Source organism: Balaenoptera physalus (genome assembly GCF_965194825.1).
Source record: "Balaenoptera physalus genome assembly, chromosome: 21".
Lineage (NCBI taxonomy): Eukaryota > Metazoa > Chordata > Mammalia > Artiodactyla > Balaenopteridae > Balaenoptera > Balaenoptera physalus.
The window spans coordinates 26,826,145-26,850,096 of NC_138902.1; the positions used below are offsets into that span (position 1 = coordinate 26,826,145).

The window sequence follows — 23,952 nt, forward strand, 5'->3', positions numbered from 1 at the left end:
CACTAAGATATACTTTTACCAGCAATAAGTAATGGGCTTCCAATGTTCCCCTTCACTTAATATTGTTAAGTTTAATTGTTTTCCCAATTTGAGTGTGAAAAATGATTTATCATGATTATTATAATTTCCATTTTTCTGGTTACCAGTGAGGTAGAGAATTTTGTGTTTGTTTATAGTTTCCTAGGAATTGCCCATTAATATCCTTTGCCAACTTTTATTTTTTTATTGACTGATTTCTAGGATATGTCAAAATATTAAATCCTGTTCCTACTTTATAGGTCACAAATATTTTTCTCACCTCAGTCCTTTTTAAAATATATTTTACAGGCCTGTAAACTTAAACACATATATCATTTCCTTTTTAACACAAATGTGACCATACTGTACATATTGTTCTTGCCTTTTAAACTGATATTATACTGAGATATTAATATATTTATTATAGGTCTCTTATTCTGGTCTTATATTTGGATACTCTTCCAAGCTATGGATATGCCATAATTTATTTTTAATGTTGTCTATTTCATTTTCAGTTCTTTTTTAAAATCAGACTTGATAGAGGTTTGTCTATTTTATTAAGTCTTTTCAAATACCACTTTTTTGTGTTTACCGTTTTATTGAGGGGGTTGTTATTTATTTCTGCTTTTATCTTTATTGTTTGTTCCCTTCTGTTTTTGTCAAATTTATCTTATCCTCTTTTTTCGCTTCTTGAGTTGAATACATAGTTCATTTATTTTAAATTCTTAATTGTTCTTTAGTAAATACATGTAAGGATATGAATTTTCCTGTGTCAGTAATGGCTTTGACCAAATTATACAGGTGGCTGTTTGTAAGTTCCTAAGTGTCATTTATTTTCAAAAGGCTTGTAATCCCAGTTTTTATTTCTTTTTTAATCCAATAATTGTTTACTTAATGGTGTATCTTAAATTTTCCAAAGTGGCCTTTTTTCTGTCAGTCTTTTGCTATTAAATTTTAGCATTTTTCCATATGCAGCAGGGAATAAGCCTTGAAGGAGTTTGTTTTTTAAAATGGACTATATCCAACTTTTAAAAAGACAATAGACAATAATACTATAATGCATAGCTATGTATGTACTACCAGCTTAAAAAATAAACTATCAACATATATACCTACCCCCATCATAATCCTCTCTTCCCCAAAGAGGTAACCACTGTTCCAAGTTTGATTTTTATCATTCCCATGTAAGTTTTCGTAGTTATATTACAAATGGATGTATCTCTGAATAATATACACTTATTTTGCAATTTAAAAACTTTTACATAAACAGTACCTATCTTTTTATAATTTGTATTTTTAAGATAATGTTTAAGAAATTTATCCATTTTGGTGCTCGCTTCGGCAGCACATATACTAAAATTGGAACGATACAGAGAAGATTAGCATGGCCCCTGCGCAAGGATGACACGCAAATTCGTGAAGCGTTCCATATTTTTTTTAAAGAAAAAAGAAAAAAAAGAAATTTTGACACATGACTTCTAGTTAATTTATTTTCACTCCTGAATAATACTCTACTATATGAATATTTCATTAAACCTGTATTATAACTTTAACATTTTAATCTTATTGATGTTTTAGTGATGACTAATAAATGGTCAGTTTATATATTCTCTGTTTATTAAAATCAAGGTTAATAAGCACATTCTTTGTTTTGTTACTCAGATACTTTTTCTTACTTAGTTTTTCCACTTGACCTATCCATTTCTAGTAGAGAAGTGTTGATATCTCAGCCATGATTGTGAGTTAAATTGCATTCTTTTAACAGTTTTTTCATTCTATTATTTTAAGCTATTTTGTTTGTGTGTGTAATATCTTCTTGGTGAATTTTTCTTTGTCCCATTTAATGCTTTTGGTTCTTAATTCCATGTATTTTCAAACATTCTGGGTAATGTTTGACTCTTGTAAGGAACATTCATAGCTTTTTAAAAAACACAATATGAGACTTGCTCATTTTTAATGAAGGAGTCTAACCCAATCATATTTATTGTAATTATGGACATGTGTGCATTCATTTTTGCTATATTATGTGAGTGTGAGTTATCTCTTTCCCTTATCACCAGACATTAGATTGGTCCTTTTTTCCTTATCATTTCTCTTCCTCTAGTGGTTCGAAAGTTATACATCCTATTTCTAATCTTCAAGTGGTTACATGTAACTTTAACAAAATATATATATTTTAATATATACATCTGAAACTTGAGGACATAAATCAGTATCAGAAAATTTACCATTCCAAAAAAGATGCATCCTTGAACATGTTTTACTGTATTGCCTTCCCCACCCCGCAGTTTCTGAGGTCAGCTACACTGTTAGTACCAGACAATTATTGATTTTTTTAATATTATGCTTTAATTTTTAAGGGAATCATTAACAGTTACAATAAGTTTTACATCCACATTCACTCATTAATTTATTTAGCAAATATTTGAGAGCTTGCTACAAGCCAGAAACTCTTCTAGGCACTTTGGAAACAGAAGTGTACCACTTAAAACAAAAATTCCGGCCTTCATGGAATTTATATTATTGCAGAAGGCTGGAGATAGAAATTTTGGATTTGTCAGTATATTTATAGTATGTAAAGGCTAGATGAGATGATTAAGGGAGTAATTATAGATTCAAAAAGAGAGGAGGTCCAAGGATTGGCCCTAGGACTGGCCGTAGGGCAGTACCAACAGAAGTACCAGGAAGGAACTGCCAGGGGAATAGGAGGAAAATGAGGACCGGGTGGGCTTGGACATCACGAAGAATTATTTCAAGGAAAAGAGAGTTATCAACTGGGTCAGACTTTGTAAGATGAAAACTGAGAATTGACCTCTGGATTTAGCAACACGGAGGTCATCAGTGACCTTGACAAGCAGTGTTGGTGGAGTGGCGGAGGGGAGACCTGCTGAAGCAGAGGAAACCAGAGACAGGAAATGCTGGCAGCTTTCCAGTAGCCCTGCTGTGAAGAGCAGGAGAGAAGTGGTAGGGAGGGGGATGGTGGCTCTGTGGAGAAGTGGGACCGGAAGCCTTCCAGGACGGGAGAAATGTGCATGCGCTGAAGGGAAGGACTCAGCGGAAAAGGGGAAAGTAGTGAGGTAGGAAGGGCAAGGGAGGTTACTGCAGGAGCAGAGCCCTTGAATAGGCAGAAGAGGTGAGATATACACATTAAACCACTGTGATTACTGCCTCCTTAGAGATAATTTCACTTACCGTCCTATCAAATAATGAGATGATATATGTGAAAGTACTTTGTAAACTTGTAAAGAACCCTATATTGTAAGCTAACATAACAATACAAGTGGAGACTTTAAAATAAGTGGTCAGTTACTTTTTTTTTTTTTTCCAATTTGACTGCAGCCAGGGAAGTGCTTATTGACTGGTCTTCAGCTGTGTATATTTCCACATAGACACATTTACTAAGCATCAAAACGTTTCACCTAGAGGACTTTGGGATTTTCCCACACTGAGAATTTGATGTTTAACCTTTTGACCACCCAACAAGCAAAGAAAATGTTACCCCTTTTATCTTCTTAGAAGCTTTTAAATAAGCCTGAAGCCATATGAGAAAGCCAAGTGTAATACTTCCATGAACATCTTTTTAGCTAGAATAAAAACAGATGTGAATAGAATCTCATGCACATCTCATATGATTCTTGCCCAGAAAAGATAAAGATCTAAATTCAAATGTCATTTGCTCTTTAATGTTTTATAAAAATGTTGGTACAGTTGCCAATATCAGGTAGGGCCTAATACCAAATGCTCAACCTCCTACATGAAATTAAATACATGTTTTAATCATTCTTTACTTTAAAAAAATAGTATTGATTTAATTTAAAAAACATATTTTTAAAATAAACTACTAAGGATGAGTAATCAAAATAATTTTGCTTAATACAAATGGTTTTATTTTTCCTTCTTCCATTCTTTATTCTCCTGTCTCTGTTTCTCAGCTGCTAAAAGGTAATGCATTATATGGTGTTTAGATAATTGATATAATTGTTTCAAGTTACCTCTTTAGTGTATTATCAGCTTGTAGGCATCAGTTTCTCTAACTGTCAAGTAGTGAATCCTTTATCTGGCATTTAATCTTGCCTCCCTGGGAAAACCAGACCTTACCACAAAGTAAATTTTCGAATTGCTAACCTGAAGTAACATGAGACCGTGCCTTGGCAGTGAACCTTTGCTTTCTGTTATTCATGGGAAGGATAATGATGTACTCTGTTGCCTGAAGGCCCTAGTTTCACTACCTTAAGAAATAACAGCTAAGTACTAGTTGCAAAGGTCTGAGTTTGGAAATTCCAGAAAAAATAATTGCATTGAGACAATATTTTTTATTTTGGGGGGGAAGATGTAATTTAAAAATGTAAGTTTTATCATTTCTACCATTTCTTAAGCCGCTTATCTTATGGCAGCATGACTTAGAGGATCCACAATTACCTGAAAATGATCATTACTTATTTTTATGACTAAATTATGAATGTTATTTTACAGGTGTGTTTAAAATTTTTATTTCCATGTATATATACATGTATATGTTCCATTTTTGTAAGTAACAAAACTGAGATTAAAGATCTAGAATGTAGACTGTTTTGCAATTTCTCAGTAAAACAGAAGATAGCATTTTCTAGAACTAGAAGGAAGATTCCCTAAACATTTTTAGCAAACTTGAAAAGAATGTTAAGCAATTCCCATAAAATAATTTCCTAAAAAGTGTAAAATGTAATTTCCTAGAAGCTGTAAAATGAAAAGACAATTTTGAAAAAATTTTTAAAAATTTTTTATACAATTTTTAATGGTTACACTCCATTTACAGTTATTGCAAAATACTGGCTCTATTCCCCATGTTGTATAATACATCCTCGTAGCCTGTCTTACACCCAATAGTTTGTACCTCCCACTTCCTAACCTCTATGTTGCCCCTCCCCTCTCTCTCCCCACTGGTAACCACTAGTTTGTTCTCTGCATCTGTGAGACTGCTTCTTTTTTGTTATATTCACTAGTCTGTTGTATTTTTTGGATTCCACATGTAAGTGATATCATACAGTATTTATCTTTGTCTGACTTATTTCACTTAGTATAATGCCCTCCAAGTCCATCCATGTTGCTGCAAGTGGCAAAACTTCATACTTTTTTATGGCTGACTAGTATTCCATTGTGTGTGTGTGTGTGTCTGTGTGTGTGTGTGTGTATGTGTGTATACCACATCTTCTTTATCCATTCCTCTGTCGATGGACACTTAGGTTGCTTCCATATCTTGGCAATTGTAAATAATGCTGCTATGAGCATTGGGGTGCATGTATCCTTTCAAATTAGTATTTTTGGTTTTTGGGGTTATTTTTGGGTTTTTTTTTTTTGGTATATACCCAAGAGTGGAATTGCTGGGTCATATGGTAATTCTATTTTTTGTTTTTTAAGAAACTTTCATACTGTTTTCCTCAGTGGCTGCACCAATTTACATTCCTACCAACAGTGTACGAGGATTCCCTTTTCTCTACGTTCTTGCCAACATTTATTATATGTTTTCTTTTTGATGATAGCCATTGTGACAAGTGTGAGGTGATATCTCATTGTGGTTTTGATTTGCATTTCCCTGATGCTTAGCAATGTTGAGCATTTTTTCATGTGCCTGTTGACCATCTGCATTTCCTCTTTGGAAAACTGTCTATTCAATTCTTCCGCCCATTTTTTATTTGGGTTGTTTGATTTTTTTTGATGTTGAGTTGTGTGAGCTATTTATATATGTTGGATATTAATCCCTTTGGTCATGTCATTTGCAAATATTTTCTCCCATTCAGTAGGTGGTCTTTTCATTTTGTCAGTGGTTTCCTTTGCTGTGCAAAAGCCTTTAAGTTTAATTAGGTCCCATTTGTTTATTTTTGCTTTTATTTCCTTTACTTTAGGAGAGGTACCCAAAAAAATATTGCTACAATTTATATCAGAGAGTGTTCTGCCTATGTTTTCCTCTAGAAGTTTTATAGTATCCAGTCTTACATTTAGGTCTTTAATCCATCTTGAGTTTATTTTTGTATATGGTGTTAGAGAATATTCTAATTTGATTCTTTTATGGTAGCTGTCGAGTTTCCCCAGTACCAATTATTAAAGAGACTGTCTTTTCTCCATTGTATATTCTTGCCTCCTTTGTTGTAGATTAACTGACCTTAAGTGCATGGGTTTATTTCTGGGCTCTCTGTCCTGTTCCATTGATCTATGTGTCTGTTTTTGTGCTAGTACCATACTGTTTTGAATACTGTAGCTTTGTAGTGTAGTCTGATGTCAGGGAGCATGAATTCTCCAGCTCTGTTCTTTTTTCTCAAGGTTGCTTTGGCTGTTCAGGTTCTTTTGTGTTTCCATACAAATTTTAAAATTATTTGTTATAGTTCTTTGAAAAATGCCATTGGTATTTTGATAGGGATTGCATTGAATGTGTAGATTGCCTTGGATAGTATAGTCATTTTAACAATATTGATTCTTCCAGTCCAAGAACATGGTATATCTTTCCATCTGTTTGTGTTGTCTTCAATTTCTTTCATCAGAGTCTTATGGTTTTCAGAATAGAGATCTTTTGCCTCCTTAGGTATGTTTATTGCTAGGTGTTTTATTCTTTTTGATGTGGTGGTAAATGGGATTGTTTCCTTAATTTCTGTTTCTGATACTTCATTATTAGTGTATAGAAATGCAACAGATTTCTGTATATTAATTTTGTATACTGCAACTTTTCCAAATTCATTGATGAGCTCTGGTAGTTTTCTGCTGGTGTCTATAGGATTTTCTATGTATAGTATCATATCATCTGCAAACAGTGACAATTTTACTTCTTCCTTTCTAATTTGGATTCCTTTTATTTCTTTTTCTTCATTGACTGCTGTGGCTAGGACTTCCAAAACCATGTTGAATAAAAGTTGCAAGAGTGGGAATCCTTGTATTGTTCCTGATATTACAGGAAATGCTTTCAGATTTTCACCATTGAGTATAATGTTAGCTGTGGGTTTGTCATATATAGGCCTTATTATGTTGAGGTATGTTCCCTCTATGCCCGCTTTCTGGAGAGTTTTTATCATAAATGGATGTTGAATTTTATCAGAAGCTTTTTCTGCATCTATTGAGATGATTATATGGTTTTTTAATCTTTAATTTGTTAATGTGGTGTATCACATTGATTGATTTGTGGGTATGGAAAAATCCTTGCATCCCTGGAATAAATCCCACTTGATCATGATGTGTGATCCTTTTAATGTATTGTTAGATTCAGTTTGCTAGTATTTTGTTGAGGATTTTTGCATCTATGTTCATCAATGATATTGGCCTTCAGTTTTCTTTGTGATATCTTTGTCTGGTTTTGGTATCAGGATGATGCTGGCCTCATAAAATCTGTACAGAAGTGTTCCTTCCTTTGCAATTTCCTGGAAACAGTAAAATGAAAAGGCAAATGTAAAGTCTCTTCTACCTCTAGATTTCTGTGATTTCATTTTTTGTTATGTTACCTTAAGCTTACAAATAAGATAATTTATGTGCCAACACTGAGATCCATTCAGGGTAGTTGTCAGTAGCAGTTTTGCAAGATCTTTTTGATATAAAAAATTCCATTTTCTTAACAAAATATGCCACATCTAAAAATATTGCACTGATACCTTAACTTAAACTTACAATATCTGTATTTTTCCTGTTCTGTGAAAAATGGTTCTATAAAAAATTTTAACATATCTAATTAGAATATGCCCACTAGAAGCCAAGAAATCATAATTGTATAACATTTAATAGTAATATTTGGAGAGGGCAGACAGCAGAAGCAAGAAGAACTACAATGCTGCAGCCCGTGGAACAAAAACCACATTCACAGAAAGACAGACAAGATGAAAAGGCAGAGGGCTATGTACCAGATGAAGGAACAAGATAAAACCCCAGAAAAACAACTAAATGAAGTGGAGATAGGCAACCTTCCAGAAAACGAATTCAGAATAATGATAGTGAAGGTGATCCAGGACCTCGGAAATAGTATGGAGGCAAAGATCGAGAAGATGTAAGAAACGTTTAACAAAGACCTAGAAGAATTAAAGAACAAAAAAACAGAGATGAACAATACAATAACTGAAATGAAAACTATACTAGAAGGAATCAATAGCAGAATAACTGAGGCAGAAGAAGGGGTAAGTGACCTGGAAGACAGAATGGTGGAATTCACTGCTGTGGAACAGAATAAAGAATGAAAAGAAATGAAGACAGCGTAAGAGACCTCTGGGACAACATTAAATGCAACAACATTCACATTATAGGGGTCCCAGAAGGAGAAGAGAGAGAGAAAGGACCAGAGAAAATATTTGAAGAGATTATAGTCGAAAACTTCCCTAACATGGGAAAGGAAATAACCACCCAAGTCCATTAAGCACATAGAGTCCCAGGCAGGATAAACCCAAGGAGAAACACGCCGAGACACATGGTAATCAAATTGGCAAAAATTAAAGACAAAGAAAAATTATTTAAAGTAGCAAGGGAAAAATGACAAATAACATACAAGGGAACTCCCATAAGGTTAACAGCTGATTTCTCAGCAGAAACTCTACAAACCAGAAGAGAGTGGCATGATATACTTAAAGTGATGAAAGGGAAGAACCTACAACCAAGATTACTCTACCCGACAAGGCTCTCATTCAGATTCGATGGAGAAATCAAAAGCTTTACAGACAAGCAAAAGCTAAGAGAATTCAGCACCACCAAACCAGCTCTACAACAAATGCTAAAGGAACTTCTCTAAGTGGGAAGCAAAGAGAAGAAAAGGACCTACAAAAACAAACCCAAAACAATTAAGAAAATGGTCATAGGAACATACATATCAATAATTACCTTAAACGTGAATGGATTAAATGCTCCAACCAAAAGACACAGGCTTGCTGAATGGATACAAAAACAAGATCCATACATATGCTGTCTACAAGAGACCCACTTCAGACCTAGGGACACATACAGACTGAAAGTGAGGGGAAAAAGATACTCCATGCAAATGGGAATCAAAAGAAAGCTGGAGTAGCAATACTCATATCAGATAAAATAGACTTTAAAATAAAAAATGTTACAAGAGACAAGGAAGCACACTACATAATGGTGAAGGGATCAATCCAAGAAGAAGATATAACAATTATATATGCACCCAATATAGGAGCACCTCAATACATAAGGCAACTGCTAACAGCTATAAAAGAGGAAATCGACAGTAACACAGTAATAGTCGGGGACTTTAACACATCACTTACACCAATGGACAGATCATCCAAAATGCAAATAAATAAGGAAACAGAAGCTTTAAATGACACAATACACCAGATAGATTTAATTGATATTTATAGGACATTCCACCCAAAAACAGCAGATTACACTTTTTTCTCAAGTGCGCACGGAACATTCTCCAGGATAGATCACATCTTGGGTCACAAATCAAGCCTCAGTAAATTTAAGAAAATTGAAATCTTATCAAACATCTTTTCTGACCACAACGCTATGAGATTAGAAGTGAATTACGGGGAAAAAAATGTAAAAACCACAAACACATGGAGGCTAAACAATACGATACTAAATAACCAAGAGATCACTGAAGAAATCTAAGAGGAAATCAGAAAATACCTAGAGACAGATGACAATGAAAACACAATGACCCAAAACCTATGGGATGCAGCAAAAGCAGTTCTAAGAGGGAAGTTTATAGCTATACAAGCCTACCTCAAGAAACAAGAAAAATCTCAAATAAACAATCTAACCTTACACCTAAGGGAACTAGAGAAAGAAGACGAAAGAAAACCCAAAGTTAGCAGGAGAGAAATCATAAAGATCGGAGCAGAAATAAATGAAATAGAAAAAAAGAAAACAGTAGCAAAGATCAATAAAACTAAAAGCTGGTTCTTTGAGAAGATAAACAAAATTGATAAACCATTAGCCACTCATCAAGAAAAAGAGGGAGAGGACTCAAACCAATAAAATTAGAAATGAAAAAGGAGAAGTTACAACAGACACTGCAGAAATACAAAGCATCCTAAGAGACTACTACAAGCAACTGTATGCCAATAAAATGGACAACCTGGAAGAAATGGACAAATTCTTAGAAAGGTATAACCTTCCAAGACTGAACCAGGAAGAAATAGAAAATATGAACAGACCAATCACAAGTAATGAAATTGAAACTGTGATTAGAAATCTTCCAACAAACAAAAGTCCAGGACCAAATGGCTTCACAGGTGAATTCTACCAAATCTTTAGAGAAGAGCTAACACCCAGGCTTCTCAAACTCTTCCAAAAAGTTGCAGAGGAAGGAACACTCCCAAACTCATTCTATGAGGCCAGCATCACCCTGATACCAAAACCAGACAAAGATACTACAAAAAAAGAAAATTACAGACCAATATCACTGATGAATATAGATGCAAAAATCCTCAACAAAATTCTAGGAAACAGAATCCAACAACACATTAAAAGGATCATACACCATGATCAAGTGGGATTTATCCTAGGGATACAAGGATTCTTCAATATATGCAAATCAATCAATGTGATACACCATATTAACAAATTGAAGAATAAAAACCATATGATCATCTCAATAGACACAGAAAAAGCTTTTGACAAAATTCAACACCGATTTATGATAAGAACTCTCCAGAAAGTGGGCATAGAGGGAAACTATTTCAGCATAATAAAGGCCATATATGACAAACCCACAGCAAACATCATTCTCAATGGTGAAAAACTGAAAGCATTTCCTCTAAGATCAGGAACAAGACAAGGATGTCCACTCTCACTGCTATTATTCAACATAGTTTTGGAAGTCCTAGCAATGGCAATGAGAGATGAAAAAGAAATAAACATAATACAAATTGGAAAAGAAGAAGTAAAACTGTCACTGTTTGCAGATGATATGATACTATACATAGAGAATCCTAAGGATGCCACCAGAAAACTACTAGAGCTAATCAATGAATTTGGTAAAGTTGCAGGATACAAAATTAATGCACAGAAATCTCTTGCATTCCTATACACTAATGATGAAAAATCTGAAAGAGAAATTAAGGAAACACTCCCATTTACCATTGCAACAAAAAGAATAAAATACCTAGGAATAAACCTACCTAGGGAGACAAAAGCCTTGTATGCAGAAAACTATAAGACACTGATGAAAGAAATTAAAGATGATACCAACAGATGGGGAGATATACCATGTTCTTGGATTGGAAGAATCAATATTGTGAAAATGACTATACTACCCAAAGCAATCTATAGATTCAATGCAATCCCTATCAAATTACGAATTACAGAACTAGAACAAAAAATCTTAAAATTTGTATGGAGACGCAGAAGACCCTGAATAGCCAAAGGAGTCTTGAGGGAAAAAAACGGAGCTGGAGGAATCAGACTCCCTGACTTCAGACTATACTACAAAGCTACAGTAATCAAGACAATATGGTACTGGCACAAGAACAGAAACATAGATCAATGGAACAAGACAGAAAGCCCAGAGGTAAACCCACGCACCTATGGTCAACTAATCCATGACAAAGGAGGCAAGGATATACAATGGAGAAAGGACAGTCTCTTCAGTAAGTGGTGCTGGAAAACTGGGCAGCTACATGTAAAAGAATGAAATTAGAACACTCCCTAACACCATACACAAAAATAAACTCAAAATGGATTACAGACCTACATGTAAGACCGGGCACTATAAAACTCTTAGAGGAAAACATAGGAAGAACACTCTTTGACATAAATCACAGCAAGATCTTTTTTGATCCACCTCCTAGAGTAATGGAAGTAAAAAAAAAAAAAAACAAATGGGACCTAATGAAACTTCAAAGCTTTTGCACAGTAAAGGAAACCATAAACAAGATGAATAGACAACCCTCAGAATGGGAGAAAATATTTGCAAACGAATCAACGGACAGAGGGTTAATCTACAGAATATACAAACAGCTCATGCAGCTTAATATTAAAAAAACAAACAACCCAATCCAAAAATGGGCAGAAGACCTAAATAGACATTTCTCCAAAGAAGACATACAGATGGCCAAGAAGCACATGAAAAGCTGCTCAACGTCACTAATTATTAGAGAAATGCAAAGAAAACTACAATGAGGTACCACCTCACACCAGTTAGAATGGGCATCATCAGAAAATCTACAAACCACAAATGCTGGAGAGGGTGTGGAGAAAAGGGAACCCTCTTGCACTGTTGGTGGGAATGTAAATTGATACAGCCACTATGGAGAACAGTATGGAGGTTCCTTAAAAAACTAAAAATAGAATTACCATATGATCCAGCAATCCCTCTACTGGGCATATACCCAGAGAAAACCATAATTCAAAAAGACACATGCACCCCAATGTTCATTGCAGCACTATTTACAATAGCCAGGTCATGGAGGCAACCTAAATGCCCATCGACAGATGAATGGATAAAGAAGATGTGGTACATATATACAATGGAATATTACTCAGCCATAAAAAGGAACGAAGTTGGGTCATTTGTTGAGACGTGGATGAATCTAGAGACTGTCATGCAGAGTGAAGTAAGTCAGAAAGAGAAAAACAAATATTGTATATTAACACATATATGTGGAACCTAGAAAAATGGTACAGATGAACCGGTTTGCAGGGCAGAAATTGAGACACAGATGTAGAGAACAAACATATGGACACCAGGGGGGGAAAGCTGCGGGGGGGTGGTGGTGGTGGTGTGATGAGTTGGGAGATTGGGATTGATATGTATACACTGATGTGTATAAAATTGATGACTAAGAAGAACCTGCTGTATAAAAAAAAAATTAAATTAAAAAATTAAAAAAAATATTTGTGAAAATCACACATACTGTAGTTTCATTATTTGAAGTTTGATGATACTTGATTTTCACAATGAATTGTTCTTTATTAATGAAAGAAATGAAGTTCTTAGAATTTAAAATTTAAGTTTATATATATGTATTAATTTTCAGTGAATTTTATATTTTATTTGTTTCTGTTACTTAGAGTTTAGATTTATAGTTTTTAGTTACTTTAGTTGGGTATTTTGAGTAATCTGTCGCCAAATTTAGTGTAGAAATAACGTAGTTTTATAATTATAGAGCAAAAAATTTGAAGACCATGATCTTTTTACCTGTAGATGGCTCAATTCAGTGTTTGTAAATTAAGCTGTAGGACAGTAATTACTATTCAACCTCCCCTAGATAAGGTGGGTAGGTTTGTGGAGGTGGAGCAGAAAACATGTTTATTCTCGACATCTCTCAACAATCAAGATGGAGGACCAGACCCAATGTTTTCTTTATCTCATCGCAGTGTTCTGTGAAAAGGTCAGGAGGTTACAGCAGCATTTGCCAGATTTGGAAGAACAAAGCTGTTGAGAGTGAAAGTGCAGACAGCATTAGATTTCAAGCCAATAGTGGCTGTGTCTAAGACTTTGGAAAGAGAGATACAGTATACAGACAATAAAATGTGTGGGACTGTCAATCTAAGTGAATCACAGCAGTTTAGTATTTCCTGAAAAACTGGTGAAGGTTGTTTAGAAGTGTTACCTCCCATGAGGCTTTTAATCCTATAGATGTTGTTTGTTTTGGAAGTGAATCTCTCCAAGTCTTTGTTAAACATAGTAATTCTAATGTTTTTCTCCCTCATGCTTTATATTCCATGAGTCCTTGATGTTGTCACCCAAAGTTGTTGTGACAGAGACTGCAAGCTCTTGACTGTAGTCTCTTCTCTTCCTCCATAATTGTTAGGATTGTGGATACCCAGTTCTTCATTTGCCATCATCTCTTGCACCTAAGTGTGGCCATGTGACTAAGTTCTCTGTGATTGAATGTGAACAGGAGTGATTTATGCCTCTTCTAGTCCTAGTCGCGTGGACTTCTTCCCTGCCACCGCCCCCCACCGTGGTTGATAGTGGCAGAGTCATTATCACCCTGGGTCTGCCTGACTGTGTGAAGCACAGCTCCCTGATCCCACCCTGACCCCAGTCCTAGCCTGTCTTCTCGGGGCTCCTATGAGAGAGAAATGAACACACTTCTTTTGTGTTTGAGCCATTACATTTGAGGAATTTAGCTTACTCTCTCTAATATAGTGGAGAAAGGATTAGTTGGTGAGAGCCTTAATCACTGAGAAGGGAAATGAATTATTTTTTGATGAAGGTGAATTAACTTTGTTAGCTACGCTTGTCTCGTATATTCTCCTGGTGTGAAAGCTCACCTAACTGCCCACGAGTAGATTCAACCTCACCACGGACATTAAAACCAACAGGAGAATATAAAGCGCTTCAGATCACTGGCTAATTGACCACTTTCAACATTGTTAATGTAACTCATCCCTGTGATTTAGCCCCAGTCTTATGGATTTCTATTTTATCCCTCAGTGACATCATGCCAATTCTCAAGGAGCTCAACTTCTTCCTGAACTCAGGCTCCTCTGACTTGGTCTACTCATCTCTTCTTTGAATAGTGGACTTCAGAGAATTTGCCTGCTGCTTGAACCCCTGTGTATCACTTATATTCTTGGCTAAGGTCCCCAGTCTGGGTCTTGTACTTGGTTCAGGATTTTGCCAAATAAATTGTATGCTACATCTTCTACACCTTTCCTGTTCTGGCTTCTTGCCCCTCCACTGCTGCCCCCTCTTGCAGTCAGTCCTCCATGTAGCATAAAGGATAATCTACCAAATTTGAATCTCTTTCAAATTATATTTATGTTTGTTTTTTTCTCTAATGATAACCAAGCACCTTCTTCTATGTTGTAACTCCCAGTATTCAGTTAAATGTGAAAAGCTATATTCTTCTCTTTCTGGCCTTCCCTAATTCATATACTGATAAAATTCTCACCAGCTATACTGTCCATTTTGTTGTTGTTGTTGTTATTCCTGTAGTCAGAAGCTAGAATTTGTGAATTTTACTGTCCTTTTTGGAAAGATATCATAGAAGCAAAAATTATTCTTTATTGTAGGAGAAAATTGGTAATGTATAACTGAAAGAAGGCAACAGAAGTAATATATACCTAGTATCAGTAATTACTTTAAAAAGTTAAGTACGTGGAACCCTGTTTTAAAATCTAAATATGAAAAAAAGAAAAAATTGAATTATCCAGTTTTTATATGTTGCAGTCACTTGGCAGGAGTGCCTGAGAATTTAGTGCTCCAAATTTTAAGACTTAAGCCAGAAGTTATTAATACTTTTGCCTGAATCTGCGCTTAAGAAGAGATTCATTTTACTGGAATTTTTACTCTATTAAAATAAAAAACAGCCAAAATGAAAAATAAATCCCATAAGGCTTCTTATTACAATAGATAACTTAAACAATTACCAACATTAGTTACGAAGATGGTATGTTTGAACAACTTTGAAAAGATGGATACACCTAGGTTATAGTGTGGTACCTTTCTCACTAAAGCTTTAGGTTCTCTTTTATTATCTCAGTCTAGATTCCCAGCTTGGGATCAGAAGCCTCTCTTCTGGTTGTCCTTCACTGCCACCTGACCCACACTCAGTATCCCTTTGGCTGTTTATTATCCGGTTGCCAATTATCTTTTCATCCATAAGCATTCATTCATTCATGCAATAAACATTTACCAAGCCTCTTAGATATGCCAGGCACTATGTTAATCATATGTAGACAGGTAATTGCAACACAGTATGAATGGGGAGGAAAGAGTACAAGCGATAGAGTAGTATGATATATAAAGGAAATAGCTAGGATTTATCCAAGGTACAGGGTTAACTCTCAGGGAAGGTGTATTGTCAAAGTCTAAGATACGTTAATACAAGGGATGTGATTAAGTAGGATTGATTTGGAGTAGCATCTTATATAGTAGAGAGGGTGTGGCAGCAGAAGGTTTTCTTGCAGGTCGCTTTCCTAAGAGTCTGAGTAAAAGAATCACATAGACCATTTGATATGGAGCAAAGATTCATCTCCTTGGCAATAGCTAGAAAGGTATCAGGGCTCACCTCCGGAGAAACTGAAAAGCTGAGCAGGAAACGGAAGTTGATGTAAAATATTCCTGGAGCTGGCCATTGCTCAGAGACCAGTACAGTTCCCGGAGCTCATTCCAGGCATAGAGTGAAGTTAGACTCATTCTTGTTTTTATCAACAGGCTATGACTAGACTTTGGTTAGGATTAGCTTAGTTGGTTTCATAAAGTCCTAGCAGTGGACAACCACTGAATTTGTTGATAACTAGCGGATCTCTATAGCAGAGAGAGTCTAGAATGAGGCATCAGGGAGACCTGGTAAGTAGCAGCTTAATACCAAGCACTGGAGTGGGGAGCTTAGCATGTACTGTAGTTCCAGGGGAGCTACTGAAGGATCAGGAGAAGGTCTCAGGCACAGGTAGGAAATCAGGTACTGGAACTGGGAAATAAAGGATGGATTCTGATGATAGGAATCAAATCAGGAGCTCAGTTCCTGGACCCAGAACAAGACAGACACCACCACCCAAATCTCTGGCCTTAAAATCTTTGGACACCTCCAACTTGAGACAGGATTGGTTCCAGAGACTGATGTGAAGCAACCACAAATAGTCCTTAAGTATCTTCAACCTCAGATGGTGAGAGGAAGGGGGAGTCAAGGACACTATTTCAGTATCAGAGTTCTCACAGTAAAGACTCTGGTTCTTACAAAAACCAGGGAAAACTTGAATTCAAGGTACAAATAATATTAATTGAATTCAATCTCTGTTTTTTTTAACAATGTCTTTTTTTTTTTTTTGGCTGCGTTGGGTCTTCGTTGCTGCGCATGGGCTTTCTCTAGTTGCGGTGAGCGGGGGCTGCTCTTCATTGCAGCGCACTGGCTTCTCATTGCGGTGGCTTCTCTTGTTGTGGAGCATGGTATCTAGGCACATGGGCTTCAGTAGTTGTGGCACGCAGACTCAGTAGTTGTGGCTCGTGGGCTCTAGAGTGCAGGCTCAGTAGTTGTGGCGCATGGGCTTAGTTGCTCTGCAGCATGTGGGATTTTCCCAGACCAGGGATCAAACCCGTGTCCCCTGCATTGGCAGGCAGATTCTTAACCACTGCGCCACCAGGGAAGTCCCGAATTCAATCTCTTAAGAAGTTTTAATTAGAGCAAAATTTTTAAATCGATAATTAATAAACTCCATGGTTTGATGTTCTACTTATTGCCTGACAAAAATTAGTTTCAGTCTTCCTGCATTTAAGAGCTTCCTCAATGTGTCTGCTGATAATAACAAAAACTAAACAAAAAACAAAGAAAGAAGGCAAGAGTACATGCAGAAAAAGGATTTCACCTTATAAAGTAGGCCATTTTAAAGAGGCACCTACAGGAAAAAAATGGAACGTGGAAACTTTGTGTTGTGTTTACTTTGGAGAGAGTACTTCTTAGAAGCTAAACTAGCTGGTCTTCAGCTCCATCTGTACTTCTACTGCCCTCCAGCTTCTTAGAGGCTATTTCTTCTTCTAGCCATTATAAGCCTACAGGTTTTCTCTTTACTTTTTCTTAACGATTTAAAGGCTGTCACTTCCTCAACTTCCCAAGTATTTGTTTTTTAATTTGACTGTCAACCTATAGAAATTAAGAATTTTTCTTAAATGAACATGACTTGTATAACACCTGTCAGTCTCTTCCCTGTGGTTCACAAATGGTCTAGTTATACTTTACCACTTTTGAAAGGCTTATTTTTTAGGTACATAATATTGGATTTATAATAAAGATTTACATTTTAGCAATTAATGTCTTAACAACTAAATGGATATAATTCAGGCTTTTTGCTTTCTGGTTAATTTTCCCACTCACCTTAGGTACATTATACTTATTGATGACTTTTAACTATATTGGCAATTTATGATGTAAAAAGTATAATTTACTGAAACTACATATTATGAAAGATGTTTAGGTTAATTTTAGGTTTTAGAAATTAACTTTTAAAAGATATATTGGAGACTTTATATATATATATATATATATATATATATATATATATATTTTTTTTTTTTTTTTTGGCCTTGCTGCACGGCATGCGGGATCTTAGTTCCCTGACCAGGGATTGAACCTGGGCCCACTGCAATGGAAGGGCAGAGTCCTAAGGGAATTCCCAAGATATACTGGATTTAGATGAGCAAAAAAGGTATTAAAGTAGATCGGCCAGTGAATACAGGTGTAATTAACCTGCTCCTTGTAATATAAGGATTATACCTACAGATTCAGGCCAGTATGCTCGAGGGAAATGGTTGTATTTGTTTTTTGAAAGGCTCAGATCATTAACATGATACAAGATCGTTGTCATGGCCAAGAGGATTAGAAAACCAGTTTGAGTATCATTTTCTACCTTTATTTATTGGTTCTTGTTTCTGAGTGTTCATAGTAGTGATGTTAAAATAACTTAAGAAGGTTTAGATTTTTTAAACTTTGGAAAGTTCAAACGCAAAGCTGAATCTTTTAAAGGTCTGAGTTCCTTCTGACCTTTGGTGGTCTACTGGCCTGAAGCTGTCCGTTTTCTCAGAGATTCTAGTCGGTCAGGTCAGGTGTCCTCAGCTGGCCTTCATGGACCACGGCTCCTTGTCAACCTCCAAAACACTGTAAAGTTTAACTTGGTTAGAACTCTACCACAGTAAAAAAAAAAATTATTCTTCATCTGTGCCATTAGAGCATTCATTAAGAAAATAGTCTGTTCATAAACTGCAGAGAAAGAGGCATGTAGACAACTGAAAGGTTTGAAAGTAGTTAGACATAATTAAACCAAGCTTATTTACATTTGTCCCTAAAATAGTTTTAGATAAAGTTATCTACCAATTGACTAATTATTTTATAATTAATTCATTTGTATGTAGTAGGCACACACCAAGTGTCTGCTGAATGAATGAATTCACATTAGCTCAGTAGTTGATGTTAAATATTCATCTTGGAAACCAAAAATAGTTAAAAGATAATGTAAATAGTATAGAATTTTGTCCAATTCCTTTTGAGTTTTTGTTCGGGGATTTCTGTTTATGCTTCTACTTGCCCAACACATTTTAATTTTTGTTAGGGGACCACATTTATGTTGTTATTCTGGTAGAAAGGTAAAAAAACAAGAGGACCAAATGATCTCTAAAGACCATTCTAATTATAAACTCATTTATTTTCAGTGACCAAAGGAGACTAGGTAAACACCCATTCCTGATTTAAGGTGGAAGATAATTTTCAAAACCAATAGTAAACATTGCATTTAATGGCAATTCATTAAAAGCATTCTCTGCAAACTATGGAACAAGACAAGAATGCTTAATATTCCTGATATTATTCAACATCATTTTTAGAAACTTAAACCTTTAGTAATTAAGACAATGAAGATGAGGTTTAAATATTAAAAAGTAAAAGTTACAACTCTTACTATTTTGAAAGAACTTATGATTATCTACCTAGAAAATCCAAGAAAAAAGTTATTAAGATTAATGAAGGAATTTAGTAAGGTTAGTTGGATACAAAGCAAATTACTAGTCAGTAGCTTTCCCATTCATCAGAAATAACCAACTGAAAATGTAATAGCAATAAAAGGTTCCATTCACAATTACACAGAAACTATGAAATGTATAAGTAAATCTACCAAAATTATTTTAAAACTTATATGAGAAAACTGTAAAACTTTACTGAAAGATGTAGTTGAAGACCTGAATAAATAGACATCCGTGTTCCCAGTTGGGAAAAATCAAGTCATCCTAAATTACACCAAAATTCAATGTCCTCCCAAACAAAATATCAGTGGGATTTTTTTTTTTTTTTTTTTGGCCACGCTGCATGGCATGTGGGATCTTAGTTCCCTGACCACGCCCCCTGCATTGGAATTGTGGTCTTAACCACTGGACTGCAGGGAAGTCCCTCAGTGGGGTTTTTAAAACAGAATTTGACATCTTAATTTCACAGTTCACTTAGAAGAAAAAATTGCATATCAATCAGCACAAATATTTTTAAAAGATTGACAGTAAGATAGAGTCTTGCTTTACCTAATGTCAGAAACATAATCAAAAGCTATAGCAATTAAAGCAGTATGGCATTTGAGTACGAACAGGCAAATCAGTCAGTGTAAGAGAACAGAAAGTGTAAAAACCAACCCAGGGACTTCCCTGGTGGCGCAGTGGTTGGGAGTCCACCTACCAATGCAGGGAACACAGGTTCGATCCCTGGTCCAGGAGGATCCCACATGCCGCAGAGCAACTAAGCCTGTGTGCTCACCTCAACTAGAGAAAGCCCGAGCGCAGCAACGAAGACCCAACAGCAGACAAAAATTTAAATTAATTAATTAATTAATTTAAAAAAAACCAACCCAAGTATTGATTTCCTGTTCTGTTCTCTATCCCATCCCATCCTCCAGCCAGATGAGCTCAGTCCTCCCAGTTGATGATAACTCGACTGTTCTAAGATCAGGCCAGTTTACTGTGATCTCATGAGAAAATTGTTTTTTACTTTCTACAAGTCCATGGTTCATTTGAGCAGTTCCCGGGTGTATTATTACACTATGTGATTTATTACACTACATTGATCAGAGGCAATGGAGGAGGCAACACAACTGCAGTAGCAGGAAGCCCATTTAAGCACCAAGGCTTTGGTTATCTCTTTTTTATGTAAATCCTATTCTTCCCTTTTAGGATATTTATTTTTTTGTCTGGGGCACAAACCATTCCCAAACTCCTCCCCACACCTTCTTTTAAGGTGATAAACAGACCAGTAGGCACCTAGTGCCATTATCAAAAATGATGGGTACTTTTGCTAAGGCAACAAGAGGTAGAACTCATACATACAGTGGAGTTTTAATGACAACCTTGAACTCAGATTTCTTCTGATACCGTTCCTTGGGTGTTTAAAGAATACAAATTGTTCCACAGTTCTGCCTTTTTTTTTTCTTTTCTTTCTCTTAATATAGGATGGATTAGAGGCAAAAACCATAGTCCATTACTGTAAAATTTTAGGGAAGCAGTGAATGCTTAAACAAAGGTAGTAACAGTGGGTGGATGTGAGAAATTAGAGAGAGAACCACAGGCTTCATTAATTGATTGTTAGTAGACATTAAGGAGAAAGGAGTTGTCAGCATCAGCTCACAGGTGGATCAGATTCCCAGCTGCAGCGGTCAAGCAGCTTTGGCCTGCTGGGACTGGGCTTAAGGAAGGAAAGTTTGATGAGAAAACACAGGCACCTCATGAGCAGTAATGGCAGCACCAGGTAAGGGCAGAAGTCACAGATCAAGTCCATATTAGGTCATAGGAGATAGGCAAAAATTGTGGTTCCGGACGTTAGATTGAAACATGACTTCAGATTGTGGTGCAGAAACAGTGAGTGCTCCCCACTCAGTGGTCCTCCAGGAAATTCAGTGGAGATGAGTCATGGTTGATTGGGGCCACCTAGATCCAAGGAAATGGCTTAGCAAGAAGAAAGCAGGAGAGTAAACTGTGGTCACAGACAGTATTGGTTTCCCTGCCCAAAGAGGAAGAAGAAACCGCTGGGATATATATGCAGAAGGGGACTTAAGATGGTAGATTGATCCCTGAGGAATATTCAGGGAGGAGTGTTCAGGGAGATTATCGCTTGTTATTGACACTGAGTGATTGAGTGTCTCCTTACCCATGGTGGAGCCAAAATAACTTCCCAATACAAATGGATTACCTGAGTATTGCTATTAATATACTGCTGAGCTAGCTTATGTCTGGTACCAGGTTGCTTTATCTTTCTAAAGCACCATTTTCTTTGTGTCACTGTTCCACTTAAGAATCTCCTGAAGCCATTTGCTTTCTGTCAGATTAAATCCTGGTGCTTTAGTCTTGCCTTCAGAAATTGGTATCAGTTTACCTACCCTTTTACATGAATGCAAATGTTCTGTTCCGGGAAGACTATTACCATCTTCAAATATGCCATGTAAACCTAGAATGCTCATATCTCTTCCTGACATTAAAATTCATATTTTCTTCTTCCTGAAGCCTTCATATTAACCTCAATCTATTGTGCTTTTCTTCTATTTACTCTAACTTGACTTATTCTCTTTTCCATGTTTGTACCTTTTGTCTCTCCAAGTAGTATTTTGTCCCTCCATATAGATTGTATATTCCTTAAGGGCTGAGATTGTAGATTCTCCCTATTAATATGATTCTCCCTATTTATACATGCCACTAAAAAATGGCATTAAAATTTTTCTTTTTAATTTTTTATTTGACTACTTCTGTAATGTTTTGAAAAGTCTTAGTCTTCAGAACAGTGGGAAAAGATTACTCATTTGCCTGGCTTTTCATTTAGTAAGGTGTAACTTAGAAATACAAAATGTCGTTTCCTTACTGAAAGTTCTTATGGTTTGTTTGATAAAACTTCTCAAAATATTAGATGTTTAAATAATTTTGACAATTTGTACATAATTTGCATAGTGACTTAGTAGACATAGAAGAGACAATAAAGAGATTAAGCTTGTCATCCTAAATAAGAATTTTTTTCTGGTATAAAATAATTTTTTATGAAATGTGTGAAAATACAATTTTTATATTGTTGCTAGTCATGTAAATTGCTATAAACTCCCTGGAGGCAGTTTGATAATATGTATGAAATGATTTTGTTTGACCAATCAAGTTTACTCCTAGGAGTTTACCCCAAGGAACTACTTGTAGATATATTTAAATATTTTCAAGGCTGGTCGTTATAACATTGTTTTATAATAGTAAAGTACTATGAATTACCTAAATAGTCAACCAGTTAGAATTCATTAATTGTGTTAGGCTACAAACATTTACCATTAAATATTATATAGTTACTAAAAATGGTCTACTAGACTATTTAGTGACATGGAAAAATGACACATGATATATTAACACATTATTGACTGGATGATTTTGTAGCCATAATACGTCTCTGGTCAAAAATGCGTTAATAAGTAAAAAGGATCAGATTACTGAACAGCATAGTATAACCCCAATTTTTTGCCAAAAAAGAAAACAAAAACAATTATGTCTATAAAATTTTAAATTCTGTCTTCTAAATTATATGTAGTAACTATGGAATCAGGAAAAAATCATTTTATTAAAAAATTTGTTATAGTTCAGAGAGAAAATAAATAATAGTGAGAAATTATTTATCTACAAGGAAAGATCTTTAAGTAAGACAAAAGGAGATCCCCTTCCCCCCATATACACACACTCTTGATTCTGCTCATCTTAACCTTAGGTAGAATTCAGAGTGAACCTTGGTGGTAACTCTACTGTAGTGATCTAGACTTAGCAACTTCAGTTCGAATCTAAGCTCTACCACTAAGTGGTTTCCTTAGTGGTCGCCATGAACAGCCTATCAGGCTTTCCCTTTCTTCTTTTAGAAGATTAATAGACTACAATGAAAAGAGTTCTGATTAAATAAATAAGCCTATATAGAGAGTACATAGTAGGCATTCAGCAAGTGTTGGTGTTCCTTCTGAAGAAACTACTAGGTCAGAAATTTAATGTTCTCTGAGACTGAAACTGAAGAAATAAATCACAGGTCCTTCAAAGTGCCAGTGTAAAGTCTTCAGAACCTTAATGATATTCATTGTAGGATCTTTTGAACATTAGTTCATTGTATTCATCTGGGTAATTATTTATAATATGATTAAGTTCTCCAGAAGACAATATTTTCACGCTTTTTCATTTATTCTGTTAATTCACTATCAACATAATTGAAAACATTTATCTTCTAAAAGGAGGTGTTACTTCACACAGTCCAGACTTACTTGCTTTCTTTACTTTAGGTTGCTGTTGGCAGAACAGACATTGAAGACCTAGATCTCTATGCAACATCTCGGGAAAAGCGATTTCGTTTGTTTGCGACTGTAGAATGTGAAGGGCAGTTATTCATGACTCCATATGATTTTATTTTGGCTGTTACAACAGATGAGCCCAAATGTAAGTATATTTCTTCAGTTATCTCAATAATTTTATAAGATTTTTCTCTTGTCTCTAGTTTGTAAAAATGTGGAGCAGTATAAGTTTTCAGAACAACTAAGCAAGCAATGTGGTGT

General features: G+C 35.5%; 1 protein-coding gene across 9 annotated transcripts in view; it reads left to right on the top strand.

The window, feature by feature from the left end:
* Positions 1-23,952, top strand: part of MICU3 (mitochondrial calcium uptake family member 3) — a 117,355-nt gene that overhangs the window by 17,761 nt on the left and 75,642 nt on the right. For all 9 annotated transcript variants that reach the window (XR_014258265.1, XR_014258266.1, XR_014258267.1 and 6 more), the window contains exon 2: positions 23,683-23,836. Coding sequence is in view for 5 of the 9 variants with exons in the window: in XM_082444508.1 (XP_082300634.1) it covers positions 23,683-23,836 (154 nt within the window). In the remaining 4 variants the exon portion in view is untranslated. The remainder of the gene's footprint in view (positions 1-23,682; positions 23,837-23,952) is intronic.